This window comes from Petaurus breviceps, unplaced genomic scaffold (genome assembly GCF_028583685.1).
Source record: "Petaurus breviceps papuanus isolate PSGF00001 unplaced genomic scaffold, PetGlider_PUasm1.0 208, whole genome shotgun sequence".
In the NCBI taxonomy this organism is placed as follows: Eukaryota; Metazoa; Chordata; class Mammalia; order Diprotodontia; family Petauridae; genus Petaurus; species Petaurus breviceps.
The window spans coordinates 19,598,666-19,619,897 of record NW_027185852.1 but is presented as its reverse complement, the minus strand read 5'-3'; the positions used below and the strand labels follow the sequence as shown (position 1 = coordinate 19,619,897).

General features: G+C 43.2%; 1 protein-coding gene across 1 annotated transcript in view; it reads left to right on the top strand.

Moving 5' to 3' along the window:
* Positions 1-10,581: 10,581 nt before the first annotated feature.
* Positions 10,582-21,232, top strand: part of LOC138165307 (5'-AMP-activated protein kinase catalytic subunit alpha-2-like) — a 75,021-nt gene continuing 64,370 nt past the window's right edge. The window contains exon 1 of the mRNA XM_069093490.1: positions 10,582-10,728. Within this exon, the coding sequence (XP_068949591.1) occupies positions 10,635-10,728 (94 nt within the window). The 5' untranslated portion in view covers positions 10,582-10,634. The remainder of the gene's footprint in view (positions 10,729-21,232) is intronic.

Below are 21,232 nucleotides of genomic sequence, written 5' to 3'. Positions count from 1 at the left end.
TAGATAAACTGCTCTGGGAGAAGCCACTCCTTTAGGTTGGTCTGTAAAAAAGAGTCCAGTGGATGGCTCTGCCCACTTCTTCCTACTCTCTTCGCTTTGAGATCTTAGAGTGTACCTTGCACCAGAGAGGTTGGGTGAATTCCCTTGAATGTCAAGTTCAAACTTTGGTCCATCAATTCACTAGGCAGTATTAAGAGCCTACAATGTACTTGGCATTGCTTAGGGGCTCAGGATCTAAGACAATTGAGATGGTCTCTGCCCTCAAGGTGTTTATATTCCATTGACTAGGGAGACAAGTTTACTGATAGGTAAATGCAGAATATGTCAAAATAAATAGAAAGTGTTGGGGTAGGGGCACTCTCAAAATAAAAAGAAAGTGATTAGGAGAAGGGCAGTAACTATGAAATGAGGAAGGGCATTTGAAAGAAGAGCTGGAGGAATTCCAATATCAATTCCAATTATTCCAATTCCAAGTAAGGGAGAATACTCTAGGTACAGAAGATAGCTCAAGCAAAAGCACAGAGGTGAGAGACAAAATGTGCACGAGAAAAAGCAAATATGTCGGTTTGATGAGTAATGCACAATCATCCTGGAAAAGTGGGCATTGGCTAGTTTATGAAATGCCCTAAATGCCAAACAAAGACATTGGGATTCTATCCTAGGGATCAAGTGGGAGCTTTTAAAGATTCTTGAGGAGAGTGGAGTTATGGTCAGATCTGAGATTTGAAAATACGACTTGGCAGCTGGGTAGGGAATGGATTGGGAAAAGAAGAGACTGTAGACAAGGAAAACACTGAGGAAGCCATTGCAATAATCCAGATGAGAGATGAGGGTCTGGACTAGGGTGGTATTTGTGGTAGTAAAGAGAAAGAGAAGGATGCAAGAGATGCTGTGGAGAATGAATGACAATGAAGAGTCCAGGATGGGTCCTGGGTTGAAAATCTGGGTAACTGGAAAGTGGTGGTAAGCAGGACCAAAGGGGGAAATTAGAAGGACAAGTGAGTATAGGGTGAAAGATAAAGGTCTTTGGCTTTAGACGTGATGAGTTGGTGAAATCTCTGGTATATCCATGTCAAGCAAGTAAGCAGTGATGCCACTGGAGTTGGGGAGAGAGAAAAAAACTCGATATATAGCTTTGGGAGTCATCTGCATAGAAACACTCAGTGAAGTCAGGAGAGTTCATGAGATCACTAGGAGAGAAAGTATCGAGAAGGAAGACAAGAGAGCCCAGGACACAGCCCTGCCACATACGTTCATGGGGGACATAGATGGTGAACATGAACATGTGCATATACAGAGAAGAAAATATCCAGAAGGAAGCAGTGGTCAATAGTGTTAAACGAAGAGATCCAAGGTGAGTAGTAAGAAGATGACTGGAGTTAACATGGAGATGAGAGTAGAGAGTTACCATTGTTATTTCCCTCTAGGACTTTAACTAAAAGTCAACTAACCAGGCAGTGGAGGAGGATTAGTATTCCTAGAAAGGCACATGGCAGGTGCAGCCATGTGTCTGAGAAGAGAGTTCCTGACTCCAGTCTTGGAGAAGTGGTGCTAGAACCTGCGGCAGCCATGGACCAATGGCTCTAGTTCCTGATAAATATGCAATGCTAGAATGTAGAGCCCTAGAATTTGGCTTTCTGACTATAGAGAGAGATTACCCAGACAACACAATCCTAGAATCACTCTAGCCTTTAAGAAAAGGGAGAATTTAGTGGGCTGTTCCAGCCTTGGGGTTGGAGAGTTTGGGCATCCAGCTTTCTATTGAGAGAATGGAAATTTTTTGAACAATGCATTTCCTGGAAAGAGAAGAGGATTGTGGACAGGGATCCCTGTGCTAAGACAGCTGGTGGCAAAGGACTGAAGCCACAATGTGGGGAAGTAGAGAACCCCACAGTTTCAGTGAATTACTCTCGGTGTGTCTGATTATTCTCTATGTGACAGGCAGGAGTATTGCCTGTCTAGAAGCCCCGAGTGTGTTTCCCTGATGGGAGAAGTCAAGCCTTCAGAGAACCCATATGTGGAAGGGTGGGATTTGCTGGAATGTTGCCTGTGCAACAGCCCCAAGTTTGCTTTTCTTTTGAGGGGAATCCAGATCTAGAATGGTACCATTAGTATGGAGGCCTTGAGGATCCTGGGGGAATAGGGTTAACCCAAGTGGGAGGAAAATTATGCATGTGTATAAACATACACACATATACTCATAGAAATATGTGTAAACACATATACATTACAGCTCGTAGTTTATTGGTAATTGTGAGTCTTCTATATATTTTCTGTGTTGCCTATAGGGTTCATGAAATCCAATGCATTTTCTATGGGATTGTCCTCAGCCCAATAGATGCATTGTTATTTTGTGGGTTTGCATAGGGAATTCCCTTATCTACATCTATTGAGATCTAAATATGAGCCATATTTAGCAATTTTTTTCTGAGCAAGTCATGGATGGGAGCACAGTATGACAAAGAGAGATGGATGTTATTCACGTAGCCCCCAAGATTGAACCCAGGAACCTAATGGTTGGCAGCTAAGCCACAGGTCACCAAGTTTCAAAAGTTCTTAGCATTTGACATATTCTTTCCCTATGTCATAACTATGAACTCAATTGTAGCAACAGGTAATAGAATTCTTGGTCCAAGGTCTGACAGTTTGTAGCTTGTCTGGGTACTGTGGGTCTATTGCCTATTGTCATTATTCAAATCTAATTTCTACTTTACTTGTATTTTCTTCCTAGGATGGGGGTGTAGGGGAGTTGGGAGTGGATGGTTTCCTGCAGCACTCTGTGTGTGTGTGTGTGTGTGTGTGTGTGTGTGTGTGACAGTGGGAGAGGGAGAGGGAAAGAGAGAGAGAGACAGAGAGACAGAGAGACAGAGAGAGAGAGAGAGAGAGAGAGAGACAGAGAGACAGAGACAGAGAGAGAGAGACAGAGAGACAGAGAGAGAGAGAGAGAGAGAGAGAGAGAGAGAGAGAGAGAGAGAGAGAAACAGAGACATGGAGTCATAGTAGAGCCAGACAAAACTTCATACGCCATTAGTCTAACCCCTTCATTTTACAGGTGAGAAAATAGATAGACAGACACAGAACCTGATCTGGGATTTCATTAACAAAAGAATTCCTGGTATGGAAACTCCCTCCACAGATGCAGGTCAATAACCCCACTGTAACTTAGGGTTTCCTAGGGGCTGCTGAGAGATGAAGTGATTTATTTATGAATAAACACATAGTATGTGTCAATGAAAGATTTGAGCCCCTTATTCTGGACTTTGTGGCCCACTTTGTACCTACCACCCTCCTATCTCCTATCTCCACTAAAATAAAGATGAGCCCCCCCCCCCCCCACCATTTAATAAGTTAAATCCCACCTCTACCCTGGCTACCTCCCCAACTTACACTTGCATTGGTAGGTTGGGGCCCCAAAGGGTGACTGTTCCCATAAGATTCAAGGAGTACCCTATGGACACCCCACTTTGAAAACTTTATAGCTTGTTAGCCCCCAAATATATATACTTCCTATTAACAGCTAGGTAATAGATTAAATTAAAGGTGTCTGCTAAGGTGGTATTTGGTAAAAATAGTATCTATAAAACGTTTCCCTCCAAAATCCAGGAAACACTCTCCCACAAATCCACAGGGTCCAAGGGAAGAATTGGCTGAAACAGAGTAGACTGGTAGGCACACATGTAGGAAATTCACCTCTCTAAAGTTCTTCCTCTACTTCCCCTCAAGGCCGATGCTTAGGTTGGATGAACAACTCCTCTGTTAGTCAGCTCATCCCCCAAGAGGGCAGCTCTGCAGACAGGTTGCTCCTCTGGATTTCATGGGTTTACTCTTTGCTGGGTAGAGTCTGTAACAGTGGTGCCAAACTCAATTAGAAACATGGGCCTGGTGCACATTGCCTTAGAAAACCACATTTTCTCATTATCTATGTTCTAGAGCCTAAGTCAGGGTGAGAGGGGCAGGAGAACAATGAAGATTATCGGTTGGGAGGTCAGTATAGAAGTTGGAATCTTAAACTCTCTTCCTTCATTCCACTATCAGTTCAAACCACCTAGTTGCCCCTTTAGCTTAAAAAAGTCTTCTTGAAAAAATATTGGTGTTGGCGACTTTTCAAAGTCTTTTTTTTTTAAAGGAATGAATTATATAATGTCAGGATTTCAGAGAAAAATATTTTCCTTAATTTTATCCTCTTCTCATTTATTTATTTGTTTGTTTGGAGAAAGTACTGAATGCAGGGTTTTGTGTATGGGGGGGCGCGGGGTCAGGCTGGTATTTGGCCAGGAGAAGATGATGGTAGGGAATATCCCCTCTCTGTCAGGCCTTGTAGCAAATTCCTTGTCACCTTAGTTAATTAAAGTCAGCTATTCGGCCCAGTGGATAGAAAACAGGCCTGGAATCAATAAGACCTGAGTTCAAAGACTTAGACACTAGCTGTGTGACCCTGGTAAAGTCACTTCACCCTGTTTGCCTCAGTTTCCTCATCTGTAAAAAGACCTGCAGAAGAAAACGGCAAACCAGTCCAGAATCACTGACAAGAAAAACCCAGATGAGGTCAGAGAGTTGAACAGGATTGAAATGACTCAACAGTAACAACAAACCGAATGGCTCCAAATTCTGCCTTGGGAGATGAAGAGTAAATGTCCTCCCTCTTCCACGTAGTGGCAGAGATTGTAAGCTTCCCAAGGGCAAGGCCTCTCATCTCTAGCATGTAACATAATTCCTGCACATATTAAGTTACTTATAAACAATTGAGGTAATGCTGCCTTTGGTGTTGCATCATTCAAGTCCTTAAGCTTTGCTTTCAAGCAGCTGTCCAAGACGTTTCTGGTACAAAGAATAACCACATGCTCCAGCATCTGGGGCAGCGTCATTGTATTTTCTGGATGCTTTGGAAGCATGTTTCATAGATCATGCATGTTTCAGGCCAGGCTTGGCTCCTTCACTCCATGCTGCTCTCCAAGCTCTTAATTTAGCTCCTGGAGAAGGGCTATAGAGAATTCCTTGGGATTTCAGCTGGTTCTCTCCTCTCCTCTCTTTCCCATTGGTCTCTGACCCCTAAGCCTCATTAACCTCAGCCCCAGTGCTTCAGGTCATTTCAAGGCATTCTAGGGGATTAGCTTCAGTCAAGCTTTGTTTACCTTGGAATTAACCCCATCAAAAGTTCCTAAAGGGCAAAGCCCCTGCTTCTCCAGTTTACTTAGCAAAGGGCAAAGCCCAGTTTCGGGAACAGCAGGTGGCCTCTAAATCAAGGTTACTTGATAATGCCAACGAAGCAGAGTAAATAAGAACAGAGGGCCATCATTCTTAGTTGGTCCAAACTGTGGCTTCAGGATAGTAGAAGGAAAAATCACCACTCTGGGTGAGGGGGGCAAAGTGTGGAGAAGGGGCAACGAGTAACTGTGGAGTAACAGAAAATAGCAAGGAAGTGATGGCCAAGCACTTGGCTAAGCAACTGGCATTTATAAATCACCTACTGTGTGACACCAGGCACCATGCTAGGCAATGGGCATATGAGTGTAATCTTTACTCAAAAGGAGCCAATGTTCTAAAAATAACAATGTATTTTGTATTAAATTATTTAATAAATATATTATAATTTATTACACAAATACATAGTATATTAAATATTTTATATTTATTTATTACTATATTTACATTATATTTATTAATCAGCTACTATAGCTATTTATATTTATGAATTACCTTCTGTGTGCTAGACACAAGTATAAGGAATGAAACAATCTCTATCCACAAGAATGGACATTCTAATGGGGGGAGACAACAAATATACACACACACATATACACACATACATATACACAAATATATATAAGTATGAAGTAAGTAAATACATTGACCAAGTTGTTAAATACAAGGAAATTTGGCAAGGAAGACATCTGCACTTCGTGGGATTGGGAAAGGCTTTGCCGTAATTGAGTTGTGCCTTAAAAGGATTCCAGGAAAGGTAAGGAAAGAGGGCATTCCATTCCTGGTTGGGCAATACTCAGTCCAAAGGTGGAGAGTGGGAAGATGGATTATCCTATGTGTGAGGAATAAGAAAGCAGGGCCAGTGGGCTGGGTCGAAGAGTGCAGGAATAAGAGTCTGGAAACATAGTTTGGGGCCCAGCTTGTAGAGGACTTTGAAAATGGATCCTAGAGGCAATGAATTGATTGAGTAGGGGAATCACAAGATTAAATCTGCATTTAAGGAAAATCCCTTTGGCTGAAATAAGTAGAATGGACTGCAGTAGGAGAGACTTAGAGAGAGACCAATTTGGAGGCAGGTGCCATCATCTAGGCAAAGAGGACTGAGCTGAAGTAGCTGTGTGAGTAGAGGTAGGAATCGCAAGATCTGGCAATTTATTGGCTATGTAGGGTAAGGGTAACAGGCAAGTTAAGGGTAAAGTGGACCTGGAAGCCTGGAAGGATGGTGGTATTTTGACAAAAATTGGGAAATTTGGAAGAGTGGAAGGTTTGGGGGGAAAGATAATGACTTCCATTTGGGATATGTTGAGATTAAAATGTCTCCAGGACATCCTTTTGGAAATGTCCAATAGAAATTGGTATAGTAGGGCTGAAGCTCAGTGGAGAGGCTTGGGCTGGATATATAGTTCTTGGAGTCATCTGAATAGAGAGAACAGTTAAACCAATGGGACTGATGAGGTTACTTAGGAGAGAAAAGAGCTTAAAACAGAAACTTTTGGAATACCCACAGTTAATGAATAAGCTAGTAAAGTAAGGGAGTCAGCAGCAGGAAAATCCAGAGAGGAGAGTGCATCCAGGAAGATAAGATGGTCAGCAGGGTCACATTCAGCAGATAGGTTGAGAAGGATGAGAAATGGGAAAAAAACAAACAAACAAACAAAAACCACACACACACACACACACACACACATCAGATTTGGCAAAGAGATCTTTGGTAACTTTGGAGAGAGCATTTTCATTTGAGTGATGAGGATGGAAGCTAGTTGGTAAAAGGTGAAGAGGAGAGGGAGAGGTAAGCTTCTTCACTCAGGGAAGGAAACCAGCTTTTTCAGTGTTTGGCCAAGGAAGGAGAAGAGATATAGGAAAATTCAGGGGATGGTAGGGTCCAGAGAAGAGTTGTTTGTGTGTGTTTTTGTTTGTTTGTTTTTTAAGGATGAGGAAGACTATGATATGCTTGAAGGCAGTCCCAACAGGTAAGGAGAAGTTGAAAGTTTGTGAGAGTAGGGGGGTGATTAAGGATGTGATCTGTTGGAGAATGGGGTCAGAGGGATGCACCAGGGACACACATAGAGTGGTTGGCTTTTGAAAAAAATTAAATTAAATTAAAAAGCCAAGACCTCATTGTCAGAGGTTAGGGCAAAGGAGGAGAGAGATAGATGGCAGCCAAGGAATTTGAGATGATGATGATGGGAAAAAAGGAAGATCACATTGAATAGTTCTAATTTTCTCAGTAAAGTAAGAGGCCAGGTCCTCTTCTCAGAAAGGAAAGTGTGGGAGGGTGGGGGAAGGGAAGGTAATAAGCATTTCTATTGGGCCTATTTTACACAATACACAGGCTAAGGGCTTCCTGTGGATATTATTTCATTTGATTTGAGGTTGGATGAGGAAAGAGAAGTTTCTATCTCTACAATCTGTCTTCTCTCTATTCGCCTCTTCCCCTCTGAGCTTGACTATTGATTATAACATAATTGGTTTCCCTGCCTTTGCATTCTTCTTTGAATGTTCTTAAAGCACAGATCTGGCTATGATATTCCTCTCTTCAAGATGCTCAAAGATAGAGAGCCATTGCCTTAGAAATCAAATAAGAATTCATTTATTCGAGTAAATCTCTTTACAATCTGACTTTAGCCTGCTTTTTCAAAGTCATTTTATGTTTAACACCCTCCCTCCCTCCCCCCCCCCCCCCCCCCAAGGTCTATGGTACAGTAAAATTGGCCCTTTTGCTCTGCTTTACTCATAACATTCCATTTCCCATCTCTACACCTTTGCACAGGCTGTGTCCCATGCTTGGAATGTCCTCTATTCTCACTTCTGTCTATTGGAATCCTTAGTTGCCTTTAAAGTTCAGTCTGCAGAAGTCTCTTCTGATTCTTTAAGCTGTCAGTACCTTCCCTTATCCAGCATATTTACTTGGTATATTTGTATATGTTGTTTTCTTCAAACAGAAGGTTTTTAAGGGCATAGCCTGGGATTTTTCTTAGGGGGGAGGGGTCTTGGCACCCCTAGCACCTGGCACAACACAGGAATTTAATAATTGTTGGTAATTGATTACTCACCCAGTGATCTTCTGGAATGTGATTGTTCTCTGAGGGACTAGGCTCATGAGGCTGTCAGCTACCTTATTGGAGATGGTACTCAGCAAGCTGTCAGATGTTAGAGGAGGGGCTCCTGCAGTTGGGCTGGATATGTGGAGTATTAGGAAGATGGCCCTGGACTCTGGAAGTCAGGGTCTCCAAAGAGCCAGAGTCTGAGTCTTGTTCTGCCACTTAACAGCTGTGTGCTTGGGCAAATAACTCTCCCCCTCCAGGCTTTTAATGGAGGGGTGTCAGATTGGACCAGGGGTGGGGAACCTTCTGTCTCATGGTGCAGTCTTTTGAATGAGTCCAAGTTTGACAGAACAAATCCTTCTATTAAGGTGATTTGTTCTATGAAGGTTCAAAGGGCCACACTTGAGGACCTAGAGGGCCACATGTGGCCTCAAGCCTTTGGGTTCTCCACCCCTGGACTAGACCTTCAGTGGTCATGTCACTTTAATATGAACTTTCTCTAACCTTTCTGAGTCTTTGATCCTTAGAAGTTGATCCTATAGAAGCCTATAATGATTCCACTCATAATCAAGGTGTTTAATCATTTCAGCTGTCATAATTAGTTAATAATTAAAATAAAGCAATTAAATGATATGCTTTAGATTCTTTGTTGCAGTAGAGCTTCAAGAAACAAAGCCAACACAAAATGATCATTTGCCTACTTTTCTTACTCAGGTACAAGGCAGCCCAGGAACATTGGCTAACAAATTGTCCCTACCTAAAAAGACACTTCTGTCTATGGGCAAGGTAAAGCATCTGTCCATTCCTCCCTTTCTGGAGTCCTGGAGGAGTGACCCTTAGCCAAAGAAAAGCTCATTTAACAAAAAATAAAAAAAACATGAACTACCTGTTTTCTCTGCATGGCCATCAAGGGAAAGTGGTTCTGAAATGGTCTTTCTGGGTACTAAGAAATAAGATATAATAAGCAACAATGACCATCTAGCCACTTATGAGATGTGATCAACTCCCATCATACACAGGAATAAATTTAATGGTTTGGAAAACAATTAGCCATCTCACTTACTTGCTGCTTTTCTTTTTCTTTTTTTTTGGAGGGCATTTGGGGTTAAGTGACTTGCCCAAGGTCACATGCCTGCCTAGTTTTTTTTTGTGTGTGTGTTAAGTGTCTGAGGCTGAATTTGAACTCAAATCCTCCTGACTCCAGGGCTGGTACTCTATTTACTGTGCCACCTAGCCTCCCAAACAGAACCATTAGTTGCTGCTTTTCAACAAATTCTTCTGTTACCTCCTATCTTTTAGTATTAATAAATACAGGCCATCCCAAAGCTTTAGTAGCCTAAAGCTATACTAAGGCTTTCAGGACCCTTTATTTAGCTCTTTCCATAAAAGGTCAGTTTAGAGACCTGGGTCTGGTTTCCAGAAAGATATAACCTGCTCAATGACATTAAGGTGCCTACACTCAAACTTTATTAGTATTTGAAAATTTAGCCTCAACAGTTTCCACGAAATGCAGAATTATCTATGATCCCAATTAGCTCAGGTCTAGTACTTACTCTCTTTCTGTCCTGCCCCCCTTCTCCTCCCTTCCACTGCTCAGCCCCTTCCCTCATATGGCCTTGGTACTGAAGGTACCAACTTTGGTGCACGAGGGCTCCATTTCTGTAACTAACTTTTTTCTCACAATTATATGCAAAGATGGCATCATTCGGTAAATGCCTGCATATGGAATAGCTCATTGCAAATGTAGGATATGGAAGGATTTTGTCCAGATTAGCTTCAGAGAGGATCTTGGGCAGGAGGTGTCAGAATCGGAAATTAAAAAAACGCAAAACCGGGCGGCCAGGTGGCTCAGCGAGTAAGAGCACCGGCCCTAGAGTTGGGATGACCTGGGATGAATCTGGGCTCAGACACTCAGCACCCACCCAGAAATAACTGGCCGTGTAACCTGGAGCAAGTTACTTAACCCTGATTGCTTAAAAAAATAAATAAATAAAAACGCAAACCCCCTGAAAGAACAACCTGGTGGCTCCCGGCTAGGTTTTCCTGCGTTCCATCATCTTAAAGGACAACATTACTGAGCGAGGTGCCTGGGGAAGCTGTGGATTCCTTTTGTGATTTATTGGGTATCTCGGTATCTCGGGCCGGGTCCTCCTCCCCCTGGCTCCCCTCCCTTTCTCCCCCCTCCCTCCTCCTGACAGTTCGCGCTCGCCCCTCCCCCCCCTCGGCCCCCTCCCCGGCTCCCGCGGCACTGTGGGTAGCCGGCAGCCCCAGCAGCGGCGGTGACTCGGGGCAGCTCCGCGGGGCGGCGGCGGCGGCGGCGGCGGCGGCAGCTGGGGCTCGGCCGGGGCTGGGCGTGCGGAGGAGGGGCCGGGCCGGGGCCGGCGGACGATGGCGGAGAAGCCGAAGCACGACGGGCGCGTGAAGATCGGCCACTACGTGCTGGGCGACACGCTGGGGGTCGGCACCTTCGGCAAAGTGAAGAGTTGAGTGGGGGGCGCGCCTGGGCTGGGGGGGCCGGGGAGGCCGCGCGTCCCGCCCCCAGGGCCGCTCCTGGGCGGGGGTCACCTGTGCGCCCCTCCCGGCATACACCTGTCCGGGGAAGGAGGAAGGGGTGGGGGCGTCCCGCCCCCCAGGGCTGCTGCTGGCCGGGGGTCACCTGTGCGCCCCTCCCGGCATACACCTGTGGGGGGGAGGAGGAGGAGGTGAGGGCGTCGCTCCCGCAGGACCGAAGCTGGGCCAGGTGGGAGGGGGGTCACCTGTGCGCCCCTCCCCGCATACACCTGTCGCGGGGAGGGGGAGCTGGGAGCCGCGGGGGCGTGGCCGGGGCTGGGTCACCCGGACCCTCCCCGCCCCTCCCACACCGGTCTCTAGGAGGCGTTGGCTCCTGCTCCAGCCCTGCCTCTGGCTACCTGCGTGACCTTGAGACGGGCCTGACTGCTCTGGGGCTTCGGTGAACTCTCTCTCCCCAGAGGGTGGGGCTTGGGGGAAAGGAATGATGCCCCTCCCCATTCCCACGTGGAAAGGACTTAGACCCTGTAGTCTGTGGTCCTGGGTTCACACCCTGACTGCCGGCATGAACGTCCTCAGTTTCTTCCTCTGTAAAAGGAAGGAGTTGTACTCGGTGGGTGTCAGAAGTCTCTCCCACCTAGATCCTGGATCCCGGGAAGCAGTTTAAGTCTTGCTTCTGGTCCTCTACGGCCTTAGGACAGCCCCTGTCCTTCTCTGGGCTCCTGGGACGTCTGGATGCCGGTGCTAGCCCCAGCTCTTGCTCCCGGGCTGGGAATCCTGGACCGACGTCTCTGCCTGCCCCAGCTTTCAGGATGAGAAATGCTTGTCCCTCTCGGGCTGGCCATTGGCTTGTTGTGGGCAGAGGGGGCATGGTAGAATGTTAAAGTAGAGCTATGGTATCTCTTTGGGAACACAGAGGTGGTTTGGCCCAGTGGACACTGCTAGGCTTAAGAAGAAACTTTGAGTTCACATCGCACCTTTGACACAGCTTAGTTCGATTACAATGAGTAAGTCAATCTCTTTAAGCCTTAGTCTCCTCCTCTGTAAATACGTGTAATGATACTTAGAGTAACTAGGTCACCCAGTGGTCTCCAGACTCAAAGGAGAGAGTGTGTGGAAAACCCTTTTTTTCCTAAAATGCAAAAAAAAAAATGCTCATTATTCTTATTAGACTATGGTGGGATCTTTCTTATAATATATCTTACACCGCTTTAAGTTTTTCCCCCCAAGCTCTTTCATTCTGTATGCATTTATCAGGCACCTGCTGTGTGCAAGTCTTGAACAAACCCTGAGGATACAAAGTCATAAGACAGTCCCTTGCCCTCATAAAGTTGTTCTATAGCAAAGGGAACTACAATATATATGCTCAAGTAAATAAAAAATATGTACAAAGTGAATATGTAGTAATTTTGTGTAGGGGAGAGTATAGTTTGGTGAGAGTGAAATTGGAGGTGACACCAGGCTTGAACTTTGAATGGTGCTAACTCCCAAGGAGATAACATTATTCCCAAAATTAGGGGCAGCCTCCCTCTGTAAGGTCCCCAAGACCTGACCTGCAAGGCTCTGTTCTACTCCTACAGCTCCTCACATTTCCTTAAGCTCTCTATCAGTAGCTTGTGGAAGGAGCTAGTATCTTGACCATTCTGGGACTGATAGCTAGTGGTCTTCAGGTCTTCTAAGGCTGTGGTACAGATGAGGATTTTGATTTATTTTTTGTGAGCCAGGAGACAAGCAACAGTGGCCCGTACAAGCAAGTAAACTTTAACCCCACAGAAGGAAAATGTTCCTTCCGCTAAGTTGACCCAAAATGCAGTGAGCTATTTTCGAGGTAATGAATTCTAATTCTAAAAATGTATCGTGTGAATATTTTTTTTTTTTCTGGGGAGCTGTCTGTTAACATTTACCAGCACACCGCAGGCCTCAATCAGCCTTCATTTGTGTGAAACCAGAGGTCTTTAGTGGAGTCACATGGGGATAGATGAGGGTTGAAATAAAGGCCCTCTGAGGTTACTTTGTGTGGGCAAAGTTCTATGATAATCAGGATAGCAAGGGAATTCTGATTCTGTCTCTGAGTGGTTTGGAGGGCAGGGTGTCCAAGGCAGTTTTCTGGGAAAATCTGGCCAGCTTTTGAGAGGCAGGAAAAGCAATGTCTGAGCGTCAGAAGACCTGGGGCGCAGCCTTTACTTCTAACTCTCTGAGACACCTTTGACAGGTCACTTTCCTGATCTGGGCCTTCATTGCCTCCTATGCCAAAGGAGGTTAGTGGAGATGATGTTTTAGCCTTGCTTTGTGATTCTGAAGGGGCATGCATACCTCCTGGCAGGTCTGAGAGGCTTTGGGGCAGAATTCCCACCCTCACTGCCAGTGTTCTGGGGATTTGACAGCTATCCCTGAGAAGGGAAGGTCTTCTTCTGTCATCGGGCTCGTTTTATCCATAGGGGACATTTCTGCATATGCTGCTCTGGTGTCCCCTTTGTCTTTTCTGTTAGTAATGTCCTAGGGACTCATTAGCTGCTCCTGTTAATTGTACATTGACTCAGTTCTGGTTCCAGCTGGTTTAAGTTTCATCCTGATTCTCATTGCTGGACACAGATTTTGAAAAGGTTTTTTTTTCTTTCTGGGAGGGGGTGGGTAATCTAGAGGTTCCTTTGAAGCTTCTTCCTCCAGTCCTAATTTCTCTATCAGTGGGCCAGGTGTTATTCTTACTTTCAGGCTCATTATATAGGAGGAATGTGAAGCCCATTGTCCAAAGGCTTGTGGCCAAGATCAGCAGATGGTGTTTCCTTCCTCATTTCTGGCATAGGGGAGCATTGATTTCTAGGTACTGTGCAAGCTTAGGTTACTTTGGAAAGCAGCATGATGACTCTAGACAGATGGGTAGTGTAGACAGACAGGTAGTAAAGACAGATGGATAGTGTGGACAGATGGGAAGGACAGATCCGGACAGGACATTTGTACCCCTGAGGTGAGGTTGGAACACCACACTTTGAATGACTGCAAAGCACTGTGCCATGGGCCATAGATGACAAATTTCTTGGCATGAAAGAATGTACATTAGAAAAAAGTGAGTAAATATTGTTTCTTCCTCCCATTCCACCCTTGGTCACTCTCTACTTTGCCCTGCTCCAAGACCCAGCTCTGGAGAAGCATATTATAAAAATAGTTTGTAACCATAGAATGACATAGAAAGGTGTTTTTTTTTTTAATGTATACTGTCTTATTTAATCCTCAGGATATGTGTGACAGGTATATTGTATAAGGGGTATTATGCCTGTTTTATTAACCAGGGAACTGAGGCTTGAGGAGTCAGGCATCCACTTTGTGAGCCAGGACCAGAACCCAGATTTTCTGCTGGGTCAGTGCTTTTCCTTAAAGAAAGAAATGTGCTTCTTCTTTGATATATGTGGTAGATATTTGTTATAGATGTAATATACATAGGTATATTTATTATAATTTTAATATATAGATATATTATAGATTTAATATGATATATTCATGTAAATATATTAATCAATAATATAGCAGAATTATAAATTACTATACCACATATTAATGTATACATACAATAATGTATATGTACATACATATTTATCATATACATACATCATTGAGGTCCTACATATGATATCTGTCTTCATAATGATTTGGAATTGGGCTGATATCTCATGCTTTCTGTCAATAGTCTGGCAAGTTTGTAGTCCTGAGACCTGAGTTTGAATTCTGCCTCAGATGCTTCCTGGCTATGTTAATATGGGTATGTCATTGACAGTCTCAGAAATCAAGTAACTTTTTCTATCAAACTGAGATTTTTGACATGGGCTGACTTATAGTGGGTGCTCTCCCATTAGATGTACTCAAGCCAGAATTGGGCAATTACTTTTTGGGTATGACGTAGAGAACAGTTTTTCGGTGTTAGTCATTGAGTATTTGATAATAACCAAGCCATGTGCTAAGCTTTGGTGATACAAAACAAGGAAAAGGTAGTCCCTGCCCTCAGGGAACTTACAGTCAACTGAAAACAAGTAAGGCCTAAAGAGAAACAGGATAGGGGAAGTATCCTGGAAATCATCAACCTCTGTGGATGGGACGAGATGGCTGCTCAAGTCTCTTTTGATACTGAAATTCTGTGATTCTCTACTACCTCACAAGATTGGTGTGATGCCAGCATTTTAAAGTGCCCTATGAATATGAATTAATTAATATCATTTACAAAATGTTCCTGTACTAGTTAGCCTCTCTAAAGGATAATGCAAACAGGATAGTACATGTCACCTAGGGGTTTGTGAGCTTACCTTAACTGTATAGCCTTTCATGGTGTGGAAAAAGGTCCTAGTATTTTGTCTTCATCAAGCCCCTGATAGTCAAATGAAAAGCCATTTTGCCTAATTAATCCAATAGCAAAGAAGCATTTAAACCACTGTACATATTCCTAGTAAGTTTAAATTGCTAACTTAAAAAAATCTGGGTCTAACACAAATCATGTGGATTTATAAAAAGCTTTGTTTCATGGAGACCTCCTCTCCTCTAAGGAGTGAATTCTCTGAGAAATTTCCATGCTAGGATTTTCACCATATAGTGTCATTTCTGAACCAAAGTTAGGCCCTGTTTGGTTGTTTGCTTACTGGATTATAGCACTTTCTGCAAAATTCAGGTTAATCATTTCATCTGGGAAGGGAAATAAAAACACAGGATCTTTTTGAATCTTTAAGATTTTAGGCCTTGTAGAAATTTAACTCAATTTCTGTTCAAAGGTCTGATGGTGGGTGAGTTAATGTTATATGACCATGAAGATAGGACAGTTGGGAGCACTCTGTATTCCTTTAGTTTTTCTTCTTAGCTCTGAGTTCAGTTCTTAACTTTTATGGAGTATCAAGTACTCTTAACATTTGTATCTTAATTGTCTTATAAAATCAAATCATCTGCTATTCATTCCTTGAACAGAAATTGAGTTGAAATTCTATGAGGTCTAAGCTAGGTTTCAGTCCAGCCTCTCACATATACTGGCTGTGTGACCCTGGATAAGTCACGTAATCACTCAGTGTGCTAAGCCAATGGGGTCAAACTTACATAGAAACAGGGCTGCATATTGACTTAGAAAACCACATATTAATATCATCTCTATTTTATCTCATTTTTATTTATTTTGTTAAATATTTCCCAGTTGCGTTTTAATCTGGTTGGAGTCCCCCCAGGGTGGGGGATGCCCTATTTGATACCTGTAAGACTCCAGGTGACAGAGGAAATACTAGCTTTCATAGGTGGAGGCATATCTCCTACCAATGGAATCACAAGATTGATCCTCCCCCTGCCCCGACCTTGCCTTTAAAAAAAAAAATCAAGTTGTTCCTAATAGAAATTAGCAATTTCTTATAAAATTCTTTTTTTTTATCTTTATAAAAGAAAATTTTCATGTTAAAAGAAAAGAAATTCTATGAGGTCTAAAAGTGAATTGATTTATTAGCATTACTGTTTTAGGGATCAGAAGAAAAACTTACCAAGCATTTAGAAAAAAAATCTCATTTAATAGTCTAAAAAGTATAAATGATTTGAAAAAAAAGGCTTTGTAGTTCATTGTTTCCTAAGTGAACAGTTTTAAGGTAGTCCCGAATTGTTAGATTCAGCATGGGGAGGAATCCTGTAGTGAGAAGGTTGGAAGGTCTGGTTCAACATCCTGACTCTGACACTTATGAGTGATTAACTTTTCCTCATCTCTAGCTAAAGGCATTGAACAATGCCCACCCTGTTATTCTTGAAGAAAAGAGGGAGAGACGTGGGCCGGATGATAGGGTACTTTGATGAATTTGGAACTTGGCTTGCTCAGTCAACTAAAGGAATTATTCATGTCAGTGTCATTTTGAGGTCTCCAGGGGAGGGCCCAGGGACCCATGTTTGGCCTTGGGTTTTGGTGGGGGTTTTGCTTACATTTTTATCAATGCTTGGCATTAATGAAAATATCATGTTTATCTCATCTGCCAGTGAAACAAGGCAGGGTAGGATAGTTAGCAGTCTGGAAAACAAAAGTCAGGCTTCAAATCTAATTAAGTGAAATTCAGTAGGAATATATACATACATACGTGTGTGTGCCTGTGTCGATTGTTTTGACCCCGTGGACTAGGAGGGGCAGGAACAATCATTCTGCGGTTTGTCTGAAGAAAGCCCCCGGTGTTAGAAGAGCTTTGCGTCCCTCTGCACAGGCCCTCTTATCTTTTCTCTCTGTCCTCTTAGGGATCTCTTTAGCTCCTGAGAGTTGATTACTTCTATGTTGATGCTTCACAGATTCACAGCCTGCCCCAGTCTTTCTCCTCTCTGCAGTCTTGCGTTAGCAGCTGCCTCTTGGAGAGTTTTCAAACTGGGCTTTTCAGAAGCCTTGAGAACTCCCCATGTCCACAATGGTTCCTTATCCTCCTCTTCTCCCTGCCCCCTTCCAGACTTGGGGCTTCATTCTGTGCTGGGCACCTGCTTTCTTCCAGCCTACCTGGTTTGTAACCTTGGGGTTATTCTCTGTTCCTCCCTCTTCCTCTGCCCACACTGTGACCCATGGACAAATCTTGTTTGTGCCTTCACAGCATCTCTTGTATCTGACTTTTTAAAATTCATACGGCTTCAATTTTTGTTCATTGCTTCTTGAGGGGAAGATTGCAGCCGCCTCCTTGTTGGTTCTCTGTGTTCCAGTCCACCTGCTCCTGGGGACTTTGACTATTGGGCTAAGTGCATCTGTGACCGTGTGACTCCATAAACCCCCGTGCTTCCCATTCCTTCTGCAATAAAGCATGAACACCTTGGTTTGGCTTATAAAGGCCTATCTGATCTTCTCAGTCTCACACATCACTTCCCTTCTCACACTTTGCTATGCTAAACTGTCTTCTCTTTTCCTAAAACATGATGCCCCATCTCCCATCTTCAAGCTTTTGTATTGAGCATTCTAGTTGCCTGGAATGCCCTTCCTTACCTCGACCTCATGGAATTCTTCTTTCCTGACCTCCCCAACTGCTAGCTCCCTTCCTCTCTAAATACCTTGTACTTAACCCTGTCTTGTGTGTTTTTTTTTTTTGTCTATTCTGTAGAGATTTATTCTGAATCTAGTTTTATAGTTATGCATCTCTCCTGACAGAATCTTTGAGAGGCTTGTTTCAGTTATTTTTTATCTTTTTATTCTTAGTGCCTGGCATGTAATAGATGATTAATAATTACTTGTTGATCAATTGATTTCAGGCTCATTATGCCAACAGTGTGATCACTAATGAGGTGTTAGAATTAGGAAGGTGGGAGGTACCGGGTAGTTCTGTTGCACTTTGTCCAGCACAGACCACATTGGTCATATGGTGTTCAGCTCAGGATCCATATTTGAGTAAGGACCTTGCTGAGCTGGAGTGCTGAGAGGAAGGCAGCAAGGGCAGTGAAAGGCCATGCATTTATTTTACACGAGAATCACGTGAGGTAAGTGGGACAGTTTAGGCTGGAGAAGAGAAGACTTCATGAAAATCGTCATAGATTTTTTGAAGTTCTATCATGTAGAAGAGGGATGGCCCTTGTCTTGCCTAGCCCAGCAAGTGGAGATACAGAAGGAAATCGTGCCTTGTTGTAAGGAAGACACTTCTTAACAGCTAAGAGCTCTCCCGGCATGACATGGATTGCCTTGGGCATTGCCAGTTCCTCCTCACTTGAGGAGACTTTCTAGCAGAAGCCTGACCTTGTAAATGTGATGCAGAGGGGATTCCTATTTATGTATGGGTTGAACTAGATGACCTCTGAGGTCCCTTCCATTTCTTGAGATTTTGTGGCTAGCTGTGGATCAGAAATTTAATAGTTTCATTTATATGGTGCTTTACCTTCATATCTATTAGCTTCATTTTAGTTCATACAAACACTTAATTTATAAAGTACTTTCTATGTGTAAGAAATGTTATTTCATGCCATATTTGGTCATGATGCATTGTGGTATTTAATGACATGAACTTTCCAAAAGATCACTAGCAAAATCATTGCAGCTTATACACAAACATCAGTTGCTGAGAGTTGAAGAGGTAGAGAAGTTTTAACAAGAACTTACCAAGACCCACCAAATTAAATTACATGTGCTGAGCTTGGTAACTTCAGTACAAACGTAGGAAAGGGTGAGGACGGGAGAAATCATGGTTCAGGAAGAAGGAATGAGAGAGGCCACAGACCAGACTGTTATGTCATGAACACTTTCTTCAAGAAAGAATTGTTAGGTGCTGGCCTTGGTGAGCAAGTACCATGTAACAGTACAAAAAGTGAAATAAATTATAATTTAGAGGACAGGAAAGGACTTAATCTGTGTTGGGCCCCAGTTTGTCAAAACTAAAATCAGAATGAATAAAAACCAAGAGAAATTATTGATGGGAAAAAGATCTGGTGTACATTAACACTGAGATAATTGGCCATCAGAAATGGGAAATGGATAGCAAAAATGACACCCACATTGAAGACAATAGTTTTACTTAGTGGTTTAACCAATGTGAGTTAATTGCCACAACAAAGAGAGTAAAAGAGCCAAGAAATTCCTTTAGTCAACAAATACCTGACCTGTTTGCACAATAGGGGCAGGTTGATGCCAAAAATAAAAAGAACCCAGATAAAGTTATTAACTTGTTTGTGTAATGTTACGAAGAATGAATATGAGCTTTGTCCAGTCACAGCAGAGAGAAATGGTGAAAGGTAAAGCCAGTTTGAAGAAAGTTTAGCAAGACATTAAAGTAAGTAAATTTATGCCAAGAGCATATAACGATGAAAATGGAAGGACAAAAAGAAGAAAAATGAAAGTAAAGGGCTTATACAAATCATTGTAAGGATCTCTACTATGGTCATTGAAATGACCCCACTTGGAGCCTGATATGTTTATGGAAGAGGCAGAGATGATGCAAAGAAAGACGGGAAGGGCAGCTCAGTGGGGTGAAGGGATTAAAGAGAAGATTTACGCCAGGGCTGACACCCCAGGAACATCTATTGATAGACAAGGAACAATATTCAAAGAACCAGAAGGTGGGGAAAGGATCGAAGATATTGAAAAAAGTCTTTCTTAATATTGAGAGAATAGTGGTACTTATTGATCTCAATGCTTGTTCTTCCAGTTGCTACAAAATATTTATGAGAGTCCCGTATGCATGAACCAAGAGCCTCCTGGATGAGGGTATGTGTAGTCAATAACAAGCAGACTTTTGCCATTGATATCCAACAATGGGCTATGTCTGTAGCAATTGATTGAAAGATAATGTAATATTTGATTATTCTGTTTCTTGATTATGAAGAAAAACATTATTTTATTTAGTTGAATGAAACCCTGCCCGAAGGACCTTTTGTCAGTCCCATACATCCTAATCATTCAAAATTTCTTTAAAATTATAAAAATAGAAATAATCCAAAGACCCGTTGAGCATAACTTGGGGGTGATACATAAATCAGGAAGTTGCATGCCCACTGGGATGGAGATCCAGCCCCGAATCTGGATTGAGGAGAGATTTCTGGTCCTCGAGGGACTTGAATACAGACGATGGATGCTGTACTGATTGATTACACCAAGCCCCAGCACATTGCAGAGTGTCCTGGAAGAGTTCCGGAACCACTCCAAAGAGTGTGGCCTGGCCATTTTCTTGAGAAAGACCAAGTGAATGGAGCATATTTATTGCCCAGACTTGAACATGCATTGGAAGGATAACCTATTGACAGAGATGATCTTGCCCATCAGTCAGACATACGGTACAGATGGATAAGAAGTGGGCTCCAGAGCTTAATAGGAGGAGGAAATTGGGCTGGATTGGCCCCTTTGTGGAGCCCAGGCTTCCCAAGAAATCAAAAGTCCCAATTTTTTTTTATTATAGTTTTTTTTTTTTAAGCAATCAGGGTTAAGTAACTTGCTCAAGGTTACACAGCCAGGTGTTTCTGGGTGTGGTGCTGAGTGTCTGAGCCTGGGATTCGATCTCCAGGTCATCCTGGCACCGGAGCCGGTGCTCTTACTCGCTGTACTATGTGGCCGCCCCAACAGTCCCATTTTTAATACCAGTACTGCTGTATGACAGTGAGACGTGGCATACAGCTCTCTTAAAAGCAATAAATTGAACATCGCACAGAACATAATGGATAGAGACAGCCTTGGTGATTGCTCAAGGGCTGCATCAGGGAACAAATAAGGCCAGGAGAAAGAGACACCACCAAGTAATTGTGTTATATATGGGAAGAGAATGTGGGCCACTCAAATGGCAAGGGTTTGGGATGGCAGGTGGTCATTTGGAATGCTCTACTGATAGCCCCAGATATGTGTCTTGACAAGAGGCATTGAGGAAGGTATCTAGCAAGGTAGGAGGCCCCTTGTGGTAGACCCAAGGGAGTTAAAGACCAGAGGATTGTAACAGAGAGAACTTTCAAATGAAGAAGGTCCTGGCTACATCTGGTTCTGGAGTCTAGGCCAAGGATGGTGCTGGGCGTGTGGGGCTAAAGAGAAAAGCAAACAGAGCTCAGCC